The sequence below is a fragment of the Tasmannia lanceolata genome, unplaced genomic scaffold (genome assembly GCF_043159265.1).
Source record: "Tasmannia lanceolata isolate RefF3 unplaced genomic scaffold, GAP_Taslan_0.1 ptg000008l, whole genome shotgun sequence".
Classification (NCBI taxonomy): Eukaryota; Viridiplantae; Streptophyta; class Magnoliopsida; order Canellales; family Winteraceae; genus Tasmannia; species Tasmannia lanceolata.
In genome coordinates, this window is record NW_027518685.1 from 29,346,695 (window position 1) to 29,364,783 (window position 18,089).

General features: G+C 39.0%; 1 protein-coding gene across 1 annotated transcript; it reads left to right on the forward strand.

The window, feature by feature from the left end:
- The first annotated feature begins 6,992 nt into the window (after nucleotides 1-6,992).
- Nucleotides 6,993-16,934, forward strand: CRTISO (carotenoid isomerase). The gene is made up of 13 exons (XM_077389097.1): nucleotides 6,993-7,652; nucleotides 9,733-9,939; nucleotides 10,033-10,132; nucleotides 10,300-10,382; nucleotides 10,523-10,579; nucleotides 10,670-10,822; nucleotides 10,941-11,019; nucleotides 12,973-13,121; nucleotides 14,017-14,151; nucleotides 14,300-14,413; nucleotides 15,679-15,789; nucleotides 15,892-16,000; nucleotides 16,369-16,934. Exons 1-13 carry the CDS (start codon nucleotides 7,200-7,202, stop codon nucleotides 16,440-16,442), a joined length of 1,824 nt encoding a protein of 607 aa, XP_077245212.1. The 5' UTR covers nucleotides 6,993-7,199; the 3' UTR covers nucleotides 16,443-16,934.
- The last annotated feature ends 1,155 nt before the right edge of the window (nucleotides 16,935-18,089 follow it).

An 18,089-nucleotide genomic window follows, 5' to 3' on the forward strand; every position in this document is an offset into this window, starting at 1 on the left:
ATCCAAACCATTCACTTTATTGGGCCACAATGGTAGTGTTCTCTTATTTGATCTTTTATTTAGAATTTCTTCTCTTTAGCTCCATTTTCCGTGAAATTCGAGAATATCCTTGAAACACCAAAAACACAGAAAATACCTTAGTAGTACCGCTTTAAATGATAAAATATGCATGTTTTCTATCACTACCATTCACACATAAATGTGTTCATCAGGCCCCTTTTTGTCATTGATACACTGACATTGGGTGTCCCTGGTGATCAAAAGGGGCGTAAATATCACTTCCCTAAAGAGGTTATTTGTTTGGTTCCCTTCTCGGTCCCCAGCTCGGTTATCATATCATTATTCAGATAAAAATAAAAAAAATTATTTCAATAAATTATTAAAATTTTCATTCCAACCATGGTAGGATCAGAATTCCTTCTCTTGGGGAAGGAAAGAGATTCCAGTATTTTAATCCAAGGCATGATTCGGGCACACCCGCGATGTTAATGTTGTCCGCAAATGGAATGGAGTAGAGTGGAGTGAATATGCATTTAACAATGGACGATATAAATCAATTTTTAGTTATTCATTTTAAGCCCCTAAAGTGTCTTCTGTCTGTACTATTAGTGGGACTACCCAAAGTGATCATGAGGTCAATGTGAGGCATAAGTGTGCACGGCATGATAGGGAGTAGAGTGGATTTCCAAAATCCAATTCACAGGGTTAATCAATTACATCCCCATGATTGGGTTTCAGGCGATGGAGAAAAAAGAGGGGAACATCACTTCTTCTTTTGGCTCTTAATGCCTTTAGAAACACATCACTTTTAAGTGGATTTCCAAACTCCAATTCATAGGGTTAATCAATTCCATCCCCATGATTGGATTTTAGAAGACTGGAAAAGAAGAGGGGAACATCACTTCTTCTTTGCTCTTAATGCCTTTAGAAACACGTCGCTTTTAAGTACACTGCTAAAATGCAATCTTGAATGTGACAAAATCAAAATTGACGAGTATTTGATTTAATCTATTCACCAGTTGTTGCAGTGAAAAATAGATGCCTAATCAGAGACGGACACGTGGCATGCACGGACCCTGACGCGCTAGGGAAAAGGGGGTAATTTCACTGTTCTCGTGGAAGCCATAGAAACCTTATATTCACCGTTCTCGTGGAAGCCGTGGAAACCTTAAAGTTGTAGCTTCAAAACACATTCATCGCGGATAATCTTGGAAACTAATATTCCAAGAAAGACAACCAATCAGGAAAGAGTCATGTAGATGCAACTTTCCTAAATAGATGAAGACTCTCACTCTATGTAAAAGGGACCAGGGCTCGAAGGTACAAATCTGGCCCTTCTCCTGCTTTCTTTGAAATTCAAAGAACTCGACCTTCATCTGTTGCCCTTGCTGACTCATGCGTCGGAGACTCCCCGGAGTCCAAACTCCGAACACTTTTCGATGTCTCTTCCTTGCCTCCAGGTTGCAGATTGTTGTCCCAAGAGCCATTTCAGCGTCGTTCATATTTTAGCAGCAACACCACTGTTGATGAATCCATTCCTCCAGGATTTCATGTTATTGAATAAAAGACGGTGTAAAATAAATTAAGACGTGTTTTGTATTGGTGATGATACCTCTTCGTAGGACTCCTTGGACTCAACAATCACCTTTCCAGCTTAAACGACGTCATAGTTAATGCTAGTAAGCCATAGCGATGCTAGTTTTACTAATGCATTGTATGCAAGATCTCTTCAAATTACTGGGGACTCGACTCCCTCAAAATGAGCCTACCATCCCCATACGGATGGGCAATCTAAAATTGTTAATAAATGGTCAGATAATTATCTTTGTTGTTTCATCATAGCAACACCTAATGCTGACACTAATTGAATGATAGTACTATACCAACACTCATTCCTCTATCAAGCTATCCACTATGGTGATGTTTACTGTGTTCATTTGCCACATCTCATATCATATATAATACACATGTACAATCCACTGAGGAGCAACAAAAAAGTTGCGATGTAATAATCCTTACAGAAAATCTACACGCTATTCAAAATCACATGAAGAAATTTACGAATCATCGTTAGACAACTGAACATGAGTTCCAAGCCAAACATCGGGCATACTTTTATATGCAGCCCTCTGGACAACATTCAATTGCCACGAGAAAGGTTACCAAGTTTTCTCTAAGTTCTCTAGGTTGTACCAGGTCATCCAACATACGATAATTATTTCTTTTGAACTTGATTTTTCCACTCGAAGTGTGTATACAATGCAGCATGTATACATCAAATGTTTCATGTTTCATGCCTTTGGAAAAAGCACCAGACGAACATGATAGTGAAACCGAAGTTGCCACCAACTACGGAAAGAGGTGTACTGCACTAAGAGCTAGACACTATCCTTGAGCCACGCATGGTAAAAAGGGCGGACCAAGCAGTTAATTTTGGTAAGGTGGCCATGCACCGAAGACAAGGTGCGACTTGAACTACCACAATTGAGAGAGAAGTTCCATAAATTGAGGACAAGCATAACTAGACAAGGAGGGGAAATGTTACGTGCATGGAGGGTTGGGTCGGCTTCACGGGTTGCATAACTTGTTAGTTCGGGAATTATGTGTAGGATAGGATCGTGGGTTACATGGTATGAAAGTTTTAGTTAACATATTGCGTGTGAGTTTTCAGTTAATGTCAAGTTGCTAGGTGTAACCGAGTCATTTAGAAAATCCTAGAGGACCGAGTCTTGCTCGTCACAGGCAAGTGTCCAGAACGAGAGATGTATTTTGCAACACTGAAATATCGGCTTCTCAAATAGTGAAACCAAGGCTTATTCTAGCTTGTGAACCATATTCGTACTAGAAGAAGAACAATGACCAACAAAATTTACTCCAATATATGATGGGAGAACAACAATACAAGATAATAACAACAAAAAGAAGAAAGCTTCAAAACATAGACAAAAAATGAGACAAGTTGGCTCTCTACTTCACATCACAGGCTTCTGCACACACGAGCTTTGAGGGAGATCTTCATAGATATTGGCCTACAGCCTCAACGACCGTGGGAAGTGAGATTGGCCTGAAATTGGCTTAGAGATTGGCCTGGAAATTGGCTTCAGTGAGATTGGCTTATAGACTCAATGACTGAGGGAAGTGATGATGGGTTTAGAGTTTTAAAAAGGTTTTAAATTTTGACCGAAATCCAAAATCCAAAATTTCGGTCAATACCGAAATAGAAATCGTTAATATCCGAAACCATACTTTATTTCGATCGAAATTTCGTTTTCCATAAATTTTGGTCTGAAATTTAAGGGAAATCACTAAAAAATCTAGGATTTATTCATTATTTAATATTTTCCCGAAATTTCAGCCGAGATTAAAGAAATTTCGGCAATTTCGTCTGAAATTTCGTTGTATATTTTTTATTTCGTTGGATTTCAGCCTAAATTTCGGTTTCGATGGGGAGCGAAACGCATTCTGAAACCGAAATCTTAACCTTGGTTTTAATTTGAAATAGAGATGAAGTAGGGGGATTGGTGGCATTCTTAGAGATGAAGTAGGAGGAGAACTCTCTGTGAAAAGGTAGAGATGACCATCAGGGATGTCTTCTGAAGTCGTCGGAATATCCCTCCGGGAGCTTCTGCTTTCCAGCAATCACCGGATTTTCTTTGTGTGTGTGGATCTAACCTTGGGCGTATATCAGAGCCTTTTTCTGTCATGCTTAGATGGAGGATACTTGATTATGGAAGTGTTTGAATCCCTTGGGATTTTTAACCCATGTTGCAGAAGATCCATGTTCTCATTTGGGCAAGAAGTCAATTCGGAAAGGCCCCACTGGTCTCAATGGCCCCCGCCTCGATCAAATGAGGGTTCTTTGGGTAGCATGGAAGACTAGGACACCAGGGGGAGGAGGTTGGAGTTTGGAGTTAGGGAAGCTCTTGGGCGCAAAGCAGTGGAATTTAATCGGAGGCCATTCTCGAATTGGAGCGACTGGATGTGCTCAAAATGTAATTACAGAAATTTCGGGTCTCGCACCATATGCAGGAAATGCTTGGAGCATCGAATAGAGAGAACCCTAATTTAGTATGGAGACCCAAAAGGATTCAAGTCGCCTCTCTTGGCGAGGATCGATGCTTGGACGTTCCAGGCTCAGTTGTGGAAGAAAGAAAAAGGAATCTTAAGAGATCCTTATTGGAAGTTTGAAATCCGGCTCCTGGCTGTTAGAAGATGTATGGGCTTGGGCCAAAAAGTTTTGGGGTCTCCCGAAGCTGGAAAAACCTCTCGCTATTAACACAGTGGATATCCTATTCTGTTTCGATTCCGAGGCTCTGGCTCCCTCTATCCTCTGCCGTGGAGGTGAGGTTTTTGGAGGGTATCTCTCCTCTATCCAGACCTGGTTCCCGGCATATAATACGGGGGCTAGATCAATTCGGTTGCAGTTTTATGACATTCCACTTCATGCATGGTCTGCTGCCACGGTGGAGATTCTTGGTTCACATCCTGGTCAGGTCCTTGAAACCCAGCTTTTTGGGAAACACACTCATTGTTTGGCCTTTGCCTCTGCTCTGGTTATATCCCCTTCTTGGAAATCCATTCATAAATAAATTAATTTAAGGGTAGATTCTACCATTTATTCGGTGGGAGTTAAGGTGGTGTCTGAGGATAGTATAAATTCTCTGGCAATGTCCGTGGCTGGAGCATCTAGTAGTAAAGACAATATGCCCCCTTTTGAGGAATCCGATCAGATTCCCATCGATGAAGGCTCATCGGCGGTGGTCTGCCCACCAGAAAAGGTGGCAGAGTCTACTGAGCATGGATCGGAGCCGGGGGGTGTCCCCATTTCAAATTTTGAATTGCCCACCTACCCGCCTGCCCCCTCTGAGATCGTTCCTGTCTTGTCAAAAAGTAGAGAGGCAAAGTTGAGGGGCCCTGTGAACCTGCCTAATGTCAGGATAGTACCAAAATCAGTACTGGCAGTTCCACGTGGGGCAAAAGGAAAGGCGAATAGAAAGAGGTTGTAGACTCTTTTAGCCTTTAGTCGGTGAAGGAGCAGAAGGTTTTAAAATTAAAAAAAATAGGTTCCTTAAGTCTGATAAGAGTGTCGATGTAAAGGGTACACGTTTGGGTAAAGCTAAATTCAGGAGAGGCCTCAGGAAGGATGCCCGTATTTTGGCGATCTGTGGTGGGCTATCAGTTCTTAACAGTAAGCTTAAGTGTCTGAACAGAAAGAAGGAAGTCAGAAAGAAAAATCATGAATACGAAAATCAAGAATTACCTATGAACCCTACAAAACTCGCCCAGTTCAAGTATGCCCGGCAATGCCCGAATTGAGGATACAAGCAGTATAGCTAATGGTGTAATTACCTTGGTGGATGGTGATCTAGATCTCCTAAAAACCTTAAATATAATGAAAAGCTAGCGATGAAGGAATCACGTACACCTGGTAAGGTGTTACTCTCCCCTCTTAAAAAGCAATGGATGATAGAAAGGGCAGCAAGTTCGGGATTGTCTCCCTCCCATACCACATTGGATAGTGAGGAGGAACTTCACACGCCCCTTCTTAAATTTGCCCATCTTCAACAATATTTTAGAAAAAGAAAGGCGAACCCGAAGGCGTCTGTGGGAGGAGGAGAAACATCTGGCGATATCGACCTTGGAAAATAGGCGCGAGGCCCTAGGTGCTGACCCGGATCAAGGGCGAGGTTCCCCAGAGATGGAAGATGATCGACGATTATTGCAGCCTAATGAGTCTAGTAGAAATGATAAAGGAAAGAGTGTTTTGTTACCGCTGACTCTCAAAGAACCTGGGCACCCAGTGTTGGAAGGTTTTAATGATTTATTAGCAATGGGAGATGTGTTTGGAATTTCTTATCAGGAGGATCTAGGTAAGACCAGAGAAATGTTCCTTGCAATGCAAACAAGAATCGCGGAGGAAAATAGAAAGAGTTAAGGAAGCTGGAATAGAATCTGGACTATGAGAGTAAATGAACTTATTTCGGGTAGCTGCTGAGATTTACTGCTCCACGGAGCTTGTATTGTGTCCCAAAGATCTTATTTAAGGAGAATTCGTTAGTAGTGGACCTGTCCATTCGTCACGCTATTTAGACATGGAGTTTCTGTTTGATTTAATTAACAGAGCCTGATTGAGAAGGAGACGGTTTGCAGGAAGTCGAGAACTAAGTACAGAAGTGGCGGAATTGTAATGGCGGTTTTAGTCCTATAGGTTGGGGGTAAGGTAATTTGTTAGAATGAAAGATTGCAAGGTCGATCTCTGTGTTAGGTAATTCCAGACCCTAGGTGAGGTGATAAAAAGGTATAGCTTCTCAATAGCTTGAAAGACCATGGTCTTTCGCTAGCAGAGGCTCTTTGGTCTAGGAGTCCTTATTGTGATTAGTCAAGAAAGGATAGACAAAGGAATCGAGAAAGGATTATGTGCAGCTTAGAATTAGGTGTGGTCCAAGAATTATATGTAGTACAATAGAGGAAAGGTATAGTTGATTTTGTGTTACTTACTCTAGCTGCTTTTAAATTGGTTTCGGGTATGCGCCAATTCACTTTAATATTTTGTTTTGCAGGATGGGACTCTTTGTCCCAAATGCCTTCTGAATATTAATGAAATTTGTCATCTTAAAGAAAAAAGAAGAAGAAGAGGGAAGTGGGAAGATTGGAAAATAAAAAACAGACGGAGTAAACATGTGTGACCAAAAGCACGTCCAGTCTAAGCCAAGAAAATGACCAAAATACTCTCGACACAAAATTATAATTTTGTCCAAAAAATTACACTTTAAAATTTGACTGCAATTCATCATCACGTCGTAAGATTACCGAAAAGTCGTTCTGTTTCTTTTCTACCTATAGCTTCATCAGTGGGACCCAGGTGGGGCCCATTCCACGCCGGTGCATTAATAGCGAGTCATGCAGTAGAGAGGAGTAATAAGAGCGAGTTCCCGTAGCAGTCCTCGCGCGCCAAGTGAAAAGAAGAAACCCCACTGACCCCCCGCCAACTTCAATTTGCGAAGCCTGCAATAAATTAAAAAGGCCTTTATTACCTTCTCGTTTTGTCTCACCCCCGAAAGAATCACAACATATGAACAATGAGGATCTTCACCCAATCAACTTAAGATACATCAAAAGAACAAAATTGCCAAAAATGGAAAACCCTCAACTCCCCTCTCAATAAATCTACAACCCCTTCATCTCTCTCTCATCAAACCATGCAAGCATTAGGGTTTCTCACTCCATCTCCCCAAACCCTCTCAATCAAGGGTTTCAGACCCTTAGATGGGTTTCTAGGGTGTCGTTTCCCCTCTTTCAATCCCACAAAAACCCTAAAATTCCAGGGATCTAGAAAGAGGAGTGGGGAATTAGGGCTTTTGAAGAGGAGGAGGGAGGATTCTGTTTGTGTGGCGAATTCGAATTCTCTGTTGGAAATTGAGAAATCTGTCGAGGAAAATGGACTCGGAGGGTCCGATAAGGAGGCTTATGATGGGATCGTTATCGGATCGGGAATCGGAGGGCTTGTTGCGGCAACACAATTAGCAGCTAAAGGAGGTAGGGTTTTGGTTTTGGAGAAGTACGTTATTCCTGGTGGGAGTTCTGGGTTTTATCAGAGGGATGGGTTTACGTTCGACGTGGGTTCTTCAGTGATGTTCGGATTCAGTGACAAGGTCAGTTTTAATATTACAGGCTACTGATATTGGAAGGGAGATGTTATCCATAGGTTGATCCTAACCATCCGATCTGTAGAAGGTTAGGATCAAACAGTCACTCTACAGATTGGAGTGTTAGGATCAACCTATGGAAAAGATTTTTGGGGCACAACCTATTTAGGCTGTGGCCCATCTAATGGACGGTATGGATCATCCTATGGTGCGGGCCATACAGTACTTTTAATAAAGCGAGGAGTGTGATCAACAACATACAGTAGTGCTGATAACATTTCCCTATGGGAAGGGAAATGGGAATGCCATGTTTTAATATTTGCACGAACTCAGCTTGTCTTTTCTTTTTTAATCGGCATATTGGGAGCCTTTTGGGAACTGTAATAACCTTGTCTTTTACAGTTGTTTAAATAATAAAAAACAAGATGAGTTAGTGCGATTATCAGAACTTGGTTGTGCCATTATCAGCTGTCTTAATTTATTTTTTTCGAATGTCAGTAGCCTTAATTTAGGGAAATGATACCAGCACAACCATGTTTTAATAATTGAACAAACTCAACTTCTCATTTCTTTTTTAATTGGCTTGTCAGGGCTTTTTGGGAACTGTAATAAGTTAATAACCGTTTGCAGCTGTTTAAATAATAAAAAAAGAAGATGAGTTAGTGCACTTATCAAAACATGGTAGTGCCTATATCATTTTTTTGAAATGTCAGTAGCCTTAATTTAGGGAAATGATATCGGCACAACCATGTTTTAATAATTGTTCACTTACCAAAATTAGCATCAAGCCTTGTGTTAAAAACATTAATTAATCTACACACTGAAGCCATTGATAAGTTCATAAGAATGTTGGTTTTTTCGTTGATGCCCATAATCTGCCTTATGCAAGTATGCAACTCCATAACTACACACTGAAGGCAGATCAGTCCATAAGAGTGCTGATTTTTCACTACCCATGATGTGCCTAATGCATATTCAAAGCTTCATTTGAACTTTCATAATGCCAGAAGTTATTAAAAATAGAACTGGATTAATTTGATTCTACACCCATAAGATAGGTTTCTCTTTCTCCAACTTGTGACTCTCCTATACTCTTCCTCTACAAGCTGTTGTGTGCAGTGTAAATTCAAACATGTAGTTACGGGTGATGTGATTATGCTCTAGTTGCCTGAGATTTAGTGACATGCCATTTTGGCCTTGGGCAATTGCCTAGTTTTCTGCTTGCCACTGAGATCTAGGTAAGTTACCTGCGATTTTGGGGGGGAAATTACTGGCCCAAGGCCATATAGAACACAATTCGCTGCTCTTAAAGAGGGAAGATGGCAGGTTTCAGGTCTCACTCCTTTTAATCCTTCAAAATGTCATAACAGCTCCTCAATTTTCAATGATTAAATTGGGGATAAGATCTCCCCCCTCCCCCCCTCTGTCTCTTCCTTCGCTCCCCATACACGCACAACTATACAACAAAGCCCAACCAAACAAACACGACACCACCGGCCGAAAAAAAAAGGTGAATCATGGAATAAGAGAGTAAAAATACCCCGATTTTTATATTTCTAAATTGTCAAAATACACATAAAAATGATTTTTAAAAAAAAACCCCTAATCGTAGTGATTAAATAGAAAAGGCTGAAACAATGTTAGGTGATGTAATAAATGATAAATAACATTCATAAAAGTTGTGTATAGAAAGCTCAAGGAAAATGATTTGAGGACACCCATGGAGGATGGCAGGGCACTGCCACCCATGTGTGCCCTGAATGTAGACCGTGCGAGTGGTCTAGCCCACATGCAGGGCATGCAATGAGTGGCAGTCTCGGCCATGCCATCCTCCTCAGGCATCCTGCTATCAATCAAAGCTTAACGCTTGCTTCCTTGCCCTGCGTTTGGGTCCTAATAAACCTTTTGGACCTTGGAGCACATACAATATGTGTTGACATTGTATTTTTCTACCTCTAAAGGCATACTTGGGCTGCAAAACCATCAGTAGTAATATAGAGATGAGGGATCCACGTAATGCTGTTCTCTTTGAAGGTGCACGTTCAAATGTTTGCTAACGAATCCTCTTCTGTATTGCGGTGGGCAGGGTAACCTGAATTTAATTACTCAAGCATTGGCAGCAGTTGGGTGTGAGATGCAGGTGATACCCGACCCAACAACTGTTCATTTCCACCTCCCAGACGATCTATCCGTACGGGTACACAGAGAGTATAATGATTTCATTGCAGAACTGACCAATAGATTTCCTCATGAAAAGGAAGGAATCCACAAATTTTACAGTGAGTGTTGGAAGGTCTGTCTCAGCTATTAATTAACTGCAATGTTGACGGGCTTTTTTGCCCTTTCTTTTGTACCCTGTAAATAACATAAGCTTTTACATTTACAGGTCTTCAATGCCTTAAATTCGCTGGAACTGAAATCACTGGAGGAGCCGATCTACCTTTATGGACAGTTTTTTAAGAAGCCTTTGGAGTGCTTGACTCTTGGTAATCCCAATTTGATTTAATTGTTTGCATTCCATATATGTCTCATGTCCTTAAGACTTAAACTCACGTTCTCATGTTTGTCAACCAAGCAGAATTTTTTTTTAGCTATTGGATGCTGGTTTCACAGTTTCTGAACTAATTTTTCATGATAACGATTTCTTCTGCAGCGTATTATTTGCCTCAGAATGCGGGGGAAATAGCTCGAAATTTCATAAAAGATCCTAAACTGTTGTCTTTCATAGATGCGGAGGTGTGAATATTTCGTGGGTTGATAGTCGTGTAAATATTGATATCGTTTCTTGTCCTTGTGAGAATATTTCTTAAGCTTTGCAACAGCTTGCTCCATTGAAATCAAGACATAAAATTAATCCATGGATTGTATCTCTGTAGTGTTTCATAGTGAGCACAGTTAATGCTTTGCAGACGCCAATGATCAATGCAAGCGTAGTAAGCTTCTTCCCAACAGTATAGCTCTCGATTATTTCAATATCTCCACGCTTTCTGATATTCTGAGTTGTGTTATTTTCTGATTTCCAGGTTTTATGCGACAGACACTTTGGAGGTATCAACTACCCGGTTGGTGGTGTTGGTGGAATAGCGAAGACTTTGGCAAAAGGCCTTGTTGCTAAGGGCAGTAAAATTCTTTACAAGGCAAATGTGACTACTATAATCCTTGAGGATGGAAAAGCTGTGAGTTTTCAACCTTCCTAAAAGATACTGCCATTGTTGTCATAACTCATAAGTAACTGTTTAAGCTATACAATTATTTACATTGATATGCTATCCTATAACTGTTTAAATTTTACAGGTGGGAGTGAGGCTTTCCGATGGAAGGGAGTTTTTCTCGAAAGCCATAATATCAAATGCCACTAGATGGGATACCTTTGGTAAGTCCACCAACAGATCAGTTTAATATGTGATTTCAACTATTGTTGAATCCAGGTTTCAAGGCTTGAGATTAAGGGAACTTGGTTCTCAAATTTAGATAACTAGCACAATGTCCCCAGTATATACATATGTAGCTGGGTTAAGACAACAAATTTGAATAAATACTGAGATCGGACAGATCTCAAGTGTAGTGTGGGCTCAATGTATGCATTGGATTGGCAACATTCTCTTGCATTTGCTCTTTCCAGGAGATGAGAAAATCTCTAAGAAAAACACTAAATCCAATCATGGAGGACCAATAGGAAGAATCACTAACCAAATTGGATCATCATATGAGAAAACAAAGCGGAGATAAAGACGGCAGAACAATTGTGTGGACCTTGTTAAAAAAAAAGGAACATCTCTTAAGATAGTGTCAATGTGTCACAGTGCCACAGACAGATTCTATAAGCAGTGAATGGCTATCGATTGAATTGTGTGAGATGTTCCCATAAATTGGCTCACAGCATGAACGATGAACAATTTTCGGCTGCGGAACCAACAAATTAATTATGCTGATCACTTATGCCCATGAGGCTGGGAGTTAAAAACGGGGCTTCCATTCCATGGTGGAAGCTGAAGTTCCTTATATGAGTATCAACCATCTTCGTATCTATGATACTCGTACGGATATGGATATGAGCACAAGAATGGAAATATGACTTGGATTTTTCAAAATGTAGGACATGGATATGGGTACGGGTATCCAATAACATGGGATACGACACGCGACATGTATAAACAAACTAACAAAAAACTTAACTAGATTTAACTTAGAAATGGAATTAAATAATAAGATGTAGAATAGCATCCATAAGGCCCACATATTCAAAATGAGAGCAAAATACATTATAGATAATTCAAAGAAAGTGAATAATCCAGCACACTCAGCATCAGAATAGCTGATAATTTCAAGGTTCTCTCTCTCTCTGGTTTGTAAGTTCCTTTCCTAGAGCACTCTTGAGATATCAAAGAATTATGCATAAACAAACTCAACAGTCCAACAATAAATTTGATTCAACCTGTTTCCCTAGAAAGAAGATTCCTAGATTGATTAGAAGCATGGGAAAAATTAGAAATAGAAGTGTGAGGAGATCTAGTGGCTTGAAGCCTAATCAGTCACAACCAACTGTTATTCTGGTAAGGTTTTCTATTTTAATACATGTATTAAATCTCATAATTACATTAGAGTTTTTTTAATATAGAAAACACGAAAAACAGAACTTACAACCCTTCAAAACCTCACCTAAAATTCAAATAACAATCATAGGTACTCCAGAAAAAAATGGCAGCTTCCCTTTTTCCCCAGTCAAACCAAATCCTGCGGGTCCCTATGCTGACATCAGAAAATGCTGAGCTGATGTCATGACAAAGCACAGTAAGGGACAACTTTGACCTTTTTTCCTCCTTTCCTCTTGCCTGGCTTCCCTTTCTTATCTCTGATTTTGAATGCTTTGGACTGCATCAATGCTTTCAATTGAAGGGGTCCGTCTTTGATGAGTGGGCTTTGACATATCTTTCTTAAAAAGCCTAAACTAGCTTTTTTCTTTATTTCAGTCCTCACCATTAGGAAGCTCTGTTACACGAGCAGGCAAATGAAAAAAAGCCACATTCTATTGACGGTCACAGATAAAGCTCAAGCGAAGTTCTGCACCTGCCAAATTTTAAATTCCTAATACCCATGCATCTCAATGTAACTTAATACTTTTTTCATGAGTTTTTAATTTTATTTTTTATCAATTTATTTACTGATTTTTCATTTTGAAGATCTTATTATAGTTTAATGGACAATCATTCTGGTTTTATACATCAATTTATTCTAACTAGTAAGCTCCGGTGATTGTTCTAGCTTGTAATTCTTTTTCAGATTCTGTATTACGACCTCATTAAAACTGAATTTTATTGTATTGTAGGAAAGCTTTTAAAACCAGTGGATGTTCCAAAAGAGGAGAAGGATTTCCAAAAACTTTATGTTAAAGCTCCATCGTTTCTTTCCATTCACATGGGGATTAAAGCAGATGTTTTGCCAAAAGACACAGATTGTCATCATTTCGTCCTTGAGGTACTTAGGCATCTTGAATTGCCTCTATTTGTTTGGCCTATATCCTGCAATTAACCTGTGAGATAACTAATAGTAGCATGTGAAATGTCTCTAAAGATTATAGTCACAAGGTTTCAAACATATGGTCGATATCAAGGTTTTAAATTTTGACCGAAATTGAAATGCGTAATACTCGAAACGTTACTTTATTTCGATCGAAATTTCGCTTATCCCGAAATTTAAGGGATTTCACCCAAAAATCATGTTACTTTATTTCGATCGAAATTTCGGGCGCTTACCCCGAAATTTCGTCATAAATTTGAGGGATTTCACCCAAAAAATTTCGATTCTTGATAATTATTTAATATTATCCCGAAATTTCAGCTTAAATTACCGAAATTTCGGCCGAAATTACAGAAATTTCTGCATGCCGTTGAAAGATTTTGTCGGATTTCGGCCGAAATTTTGGTTTCGGTGAGGACCGAAACGCATTCCGAAACCGAAATTTAAAACCTTGGCCGATATATTGCACTATGTAGCAAGATGATTCTATTCAATAAAAGATCATTTTATAGGCGTATTTTTCGTATCACATCCACATGTACACGGTACCTTGATCGTTTTGCCTTTCTATTGCAATCTGTTCTTAATTTTAGTTAGTGTTCTTTTATATATTAATGTTATTATGTTTATATGCATATGTGTTTGTCTCCCTCTGTGTGTGTGTGTGTGTGTGTGTGTGTGTGTGTGTGTGTGTGTGTGTAATTTTTAAATCTCTATTATCAATAACCGATCTATAGAAGATAAATAAACTTACAATGATCTAACATGTTGTCCGTAGGTTCCCATCAAACTTTCTTGTGACTGTCCATATGTGTGGTACTCATCTTACTAGCTTTTTGTTGATTTGATGCAGGATGATTGGGCCAGGTTAGAAGAGCCATATGGAAGCATCTTTGTGAGCATTCCAACTGTTCTTGATGCATCATTGGCTCCAAAAGGACACCATATTCTTCACATATTTACAACATCTGGGATAGAGGATTGGCAGGTGAATTTATGCTCTTAGCAAGATTATATTTCACAGATCTTGAACCATCATTTTCGTTTGTAAATGAGAAATGAACTAGGAAGATTATACTAAGCTTTAGTTAATTTATGGTTATAATACCTTGTGATGGTTACATGAAATGGAACAGGAGCTCTCTCTAAAAGACTATGAAGCAAAAAAGGAGCGTGTGGCTGATAAGATCATAAGTAGACTGGAAAAGAAACTCTTTCCAGGGCTCAAAAAGTGCATAGTTTTTAAAGAGGTATGGCACAATAATTACGTAATAGTTTATGTACTGTAGTCATAATAAAAATGCTTAAAGTGCTTATAATTCTCCCATTGGTTCATTTTTTTTGGAATAGTTGCAATATATCAAAATATGAATGACTCATTGGATATGTCTGCATGCTTAAAAAAGACGTGAGGAGATTTGGCTGCTATTTGTGTGGATTTATTGTTTTTTTATTTTTCAATATTTTCACAATATTTTATCTTTTAATGATGCATTTATATGTATATTATATTATTTTGTGCATCATCCATTAGGCTTGAGCTATCATGCACTCTTTTGTCATTTTTCTTCGTTTTATTTACTGTTTTTATTTTTTTGCTTATAATTCTTGTTTTCCATTTCATTTAACATAGTTTTTTAATCGTTAGAAAGCTAGACCTACATTCTTTGAGAATGATCCACATATGTATTAATCTATGTGCCCATTTTTTATCAACTTTGTTTATTTTTTTTTTCCATTTTTTCGTACTTTTTGATTTTTTTAATAGGAAGAATGCTAAATTGAACGGCGGCCTTGCAAAAAACCAGCTACAAGGGTGCCCTCATGGACCATCTCAACAAAGAGCAAAATTGAAGGGCACCCTTTCTAAAAACCAGCTACAAGGGTGCCCCAATTGGACCATCTCACCAAAGAGCTTTTATTATTCCTTTAATTTTCTATTTTCCTGTGCTGTTTATAAATGCCCTTTGATAAGATAGTCCAATGTGGGTGCCATTGTAGCTGGTTTTTTCCAAGGACATCCTTCAGTTTAGCGCCCGTGTTTTAATAGTTGTCTTTCTTTTATGTTTGATATTTTAGAAAATTTGACCTAGATTTGTCCGTGTAAATTTATTCATGTTTGTTTTACTATTGTTTTCATATTTCGTGGAAGCTTGTGGGTGAAAGGAAATTCAGAAAACATTATATAATGCGCACTTTGCCGATACCTAGGGCCTTGGAGGCTTGCACATTTTGTCGATAAAATAGTAGATCTTTGTAGGTGTTTGGATTATTCATTTTCCTATGTTTTGAGAAAGGCCAATGATGTTGCAGATTCCTTGGCGAAAGAGTGTATAGATAGGACTATTTTTCCTTCAATTTTTAATTGTTATCTTTCAAAAAATAAGAATGACAAATACAAATAAAAAAAGCCCTTGACCTCCTCATCATGTCTATATTTTTGGGCAAAAATGTTTCAAGTTCCTTGGTTTAACGTTCTTGTTTTCTCATTTCATTGTATCTCCGATCATGACAGGTAGGGACACCCAAGACAAACAGGCGGTTCCTCGCTCGTGATAGTGGTACTTATGGACCAATGCCTCGTGGAATCCCTAAAGGTCTATTGGGGATGCCTTTCAATACAACAGTAAGTCAAATGATAACCCGGTGATTAATCACCATCATTGTTTTGCGTGGCTAGTATTTTGCATATGCTTACTACACTAAACAATAATAATGGGATTGGCAGGCTATAGACGGACTGTATTGTGTTGGAGATAGCTGCTTTCCAGGACAAGGAGTTATAGCTGTGGCCTTTTCTGGATTTATGTGTGCTCATCGTGCAGCTGCTGATATTGGTAAGTAGATTTGTAAGCAATAAGCATACCTCAACTCTGCAATTGCTCTTACATTTACAAGCTGGACTTCGCTGAGTCAATGAAATACTCACCGATCATACAAGAAATGGACCAACAAAAAAAAATCATACGAGAAATGGACCATTGACTCATCATTCTCATAGAAAACTGGAGTTTACATTTGGTTTTCAGAGCACAACCAGACCGAGTTAACTCGAGTCAATAGTCCTGAGTTCATCAGCTGTATTTTGTACACCGCACGCCTCCAGTTATGAAAAAAAAGCATTATTATATCACATAACTATAAGTTGCTAAACTCTGGATTATTCTCCCCTCTCTTGATTGAAATTTCTGTTCTTCATTTCCAGGGCTAGAAGAAAAATCCCCAATAATGGATGCTGCCCATCTTGGACTTCTTCGCTGGTTAAGGACACTTGCATGAAAGACAGCTTGATTCAGGGCATGGACTGAATATTAACCTATGACTTGTCTATTAGTTGCTTTGACATGGGCTAGTAGTCTCTCCAGAAACTTTCAGAATTTAGTTGACAAACTGCACAACAGTCTGCCTCTTTTTATTCCAATTTGTGGGTGAAATGAAACCATTGAGCCCCAGGCAATGATGACATATACTAGAAGTAGTTATAGCTTGAGCTTTGAGCTCTCTTATCACAGAAAGGTTGGTCGGTTTTTGAGGCCAAAGGAGAGGTATTGCTGCAGCTTTTGTCCTTCAATAATTTTGGCTCAGTGAATTGGTTTTGGTGTGGTGTGCCTACTGTTGAAGTTGTAATTGATGTGTATAACAGCTACTCAGTGCTATTGTAATGAAAAGTTGCATGCTTTTTCTTGCTCAATTTTATGTATATGGTTGCAACAATACATACCTAAGGATGGTTATATGGAAATTCACTGCTGCTTGGCAGATTATCTTGTATTCAATCAGGTGTTTAGGGCGTGTTGGGCAACCATTCTCACTGTCCCTCTGGGGGATTTTTCATCCTTTCTCATTCTCTCAAAATGTTAGAATACGACAAAAAGGATTCAGAACTTATCTCAATTGTCAATGACAGAAATTGATCGGAGTTGGATCTTCTACTGTCTCTCTGATTGAACTGATCTCCGATGGGGAAGATCTTCTTTTGGTCTGTTAGATCGCAACAGAGACCGATCATAGAAAAAGGGACTCTCAGGTTCTGTTCGTTTTAGATTGTGACAACCGATTGTGAGTCCCAGACAAATTCTTGGGCTCCAAATTACATTTAAATTTGAGTCCAATAATCAGTTTGGCACTCACAATCGGTTATCGTAATCTTAAACGAACAAGGCCTTAAAGTTCTACCTGTTATTGAAATCTAATTGCCTTTATCAGTTTAACCAGCTACTTACTGTGAGCATCCATGTCTCTATAAGGATTAGCATAGTCCTCAGTTCAACTTTATCAGTAGAACTAGTTGGTCTTTGCTACCATCTAATTGATCAAAAGCAGATCTGACCCATCAGAGATCATGTCAACCAGGGAGGCAGTAGAAGATCTAGCCCAGTTTGATATCCGCCATGGTCGATCTAGATAAGTTCTTAATCCCCTTTTACCGATAATGAGTCCTAAACTGATTACTGGCTGATTATTGACATAAAATTGAGCCCAATAATCAGTTTTGGACTCAGACTGTTCCCAAAATTCAAAACAAAAGGGCCTTAATATTGAGTGCAATAATCAGTTCTGGACTAACAAAAAAAAAAAAAAAAAAAAAAATCAGTTATGAACTAACAATCGGTTTTCAAAATCCAAAACAAGTAGGGCCTTCCTTGCCATTGTTTTAATAATGGCACCCAACTTCACTTTCTTGACAAACAAACAAGCTAAGCCTAATTCGTGTCACTCCACTCCACTCCACTCCACATTCGTTCTTTCCTTCATTACATCATATCACATCAAACACAGCCCTCAAAATGCTGGACTGAGGTGGAAAGTATTTATTTATCCAGGGAAATGATATATTCACCCCCTTTTCTTCTCAGGCCACCCCCTTTAGTGTAAAAAAGAGCAGCTCTAATCGCAGCTTTAAATTTCGACTTAAATCCGAAATTT

What these genes read in the sequence shown, in the direction of transcription:
- CRTISO (XM_077389097.1), top strand. Translation starts at nt 7,200, where the DNA reads ATGCAAGCATTAGGGTTTCTCACTCCATCTCCCCAAACCCTCTCAATC. An exon ending in TTTACAGTGAGTGTTGGAAG is followed by an intron (nt 9,940 to 10,032) that starts GTCTGTCTCAGC and finishes TTACATTTACAG; the next exon opens with GTCTTCAATGCCTTAAATTC. An exon ending in TCCTTGAGGATGGAAAAGCT is followed by an intron (nt 10,823 to 10,940) that starts GTGAGTTTTCAA and finishes TAAATTTTACAG; the next exon opens with GTGGGAGTGAGGCTTTCCGA.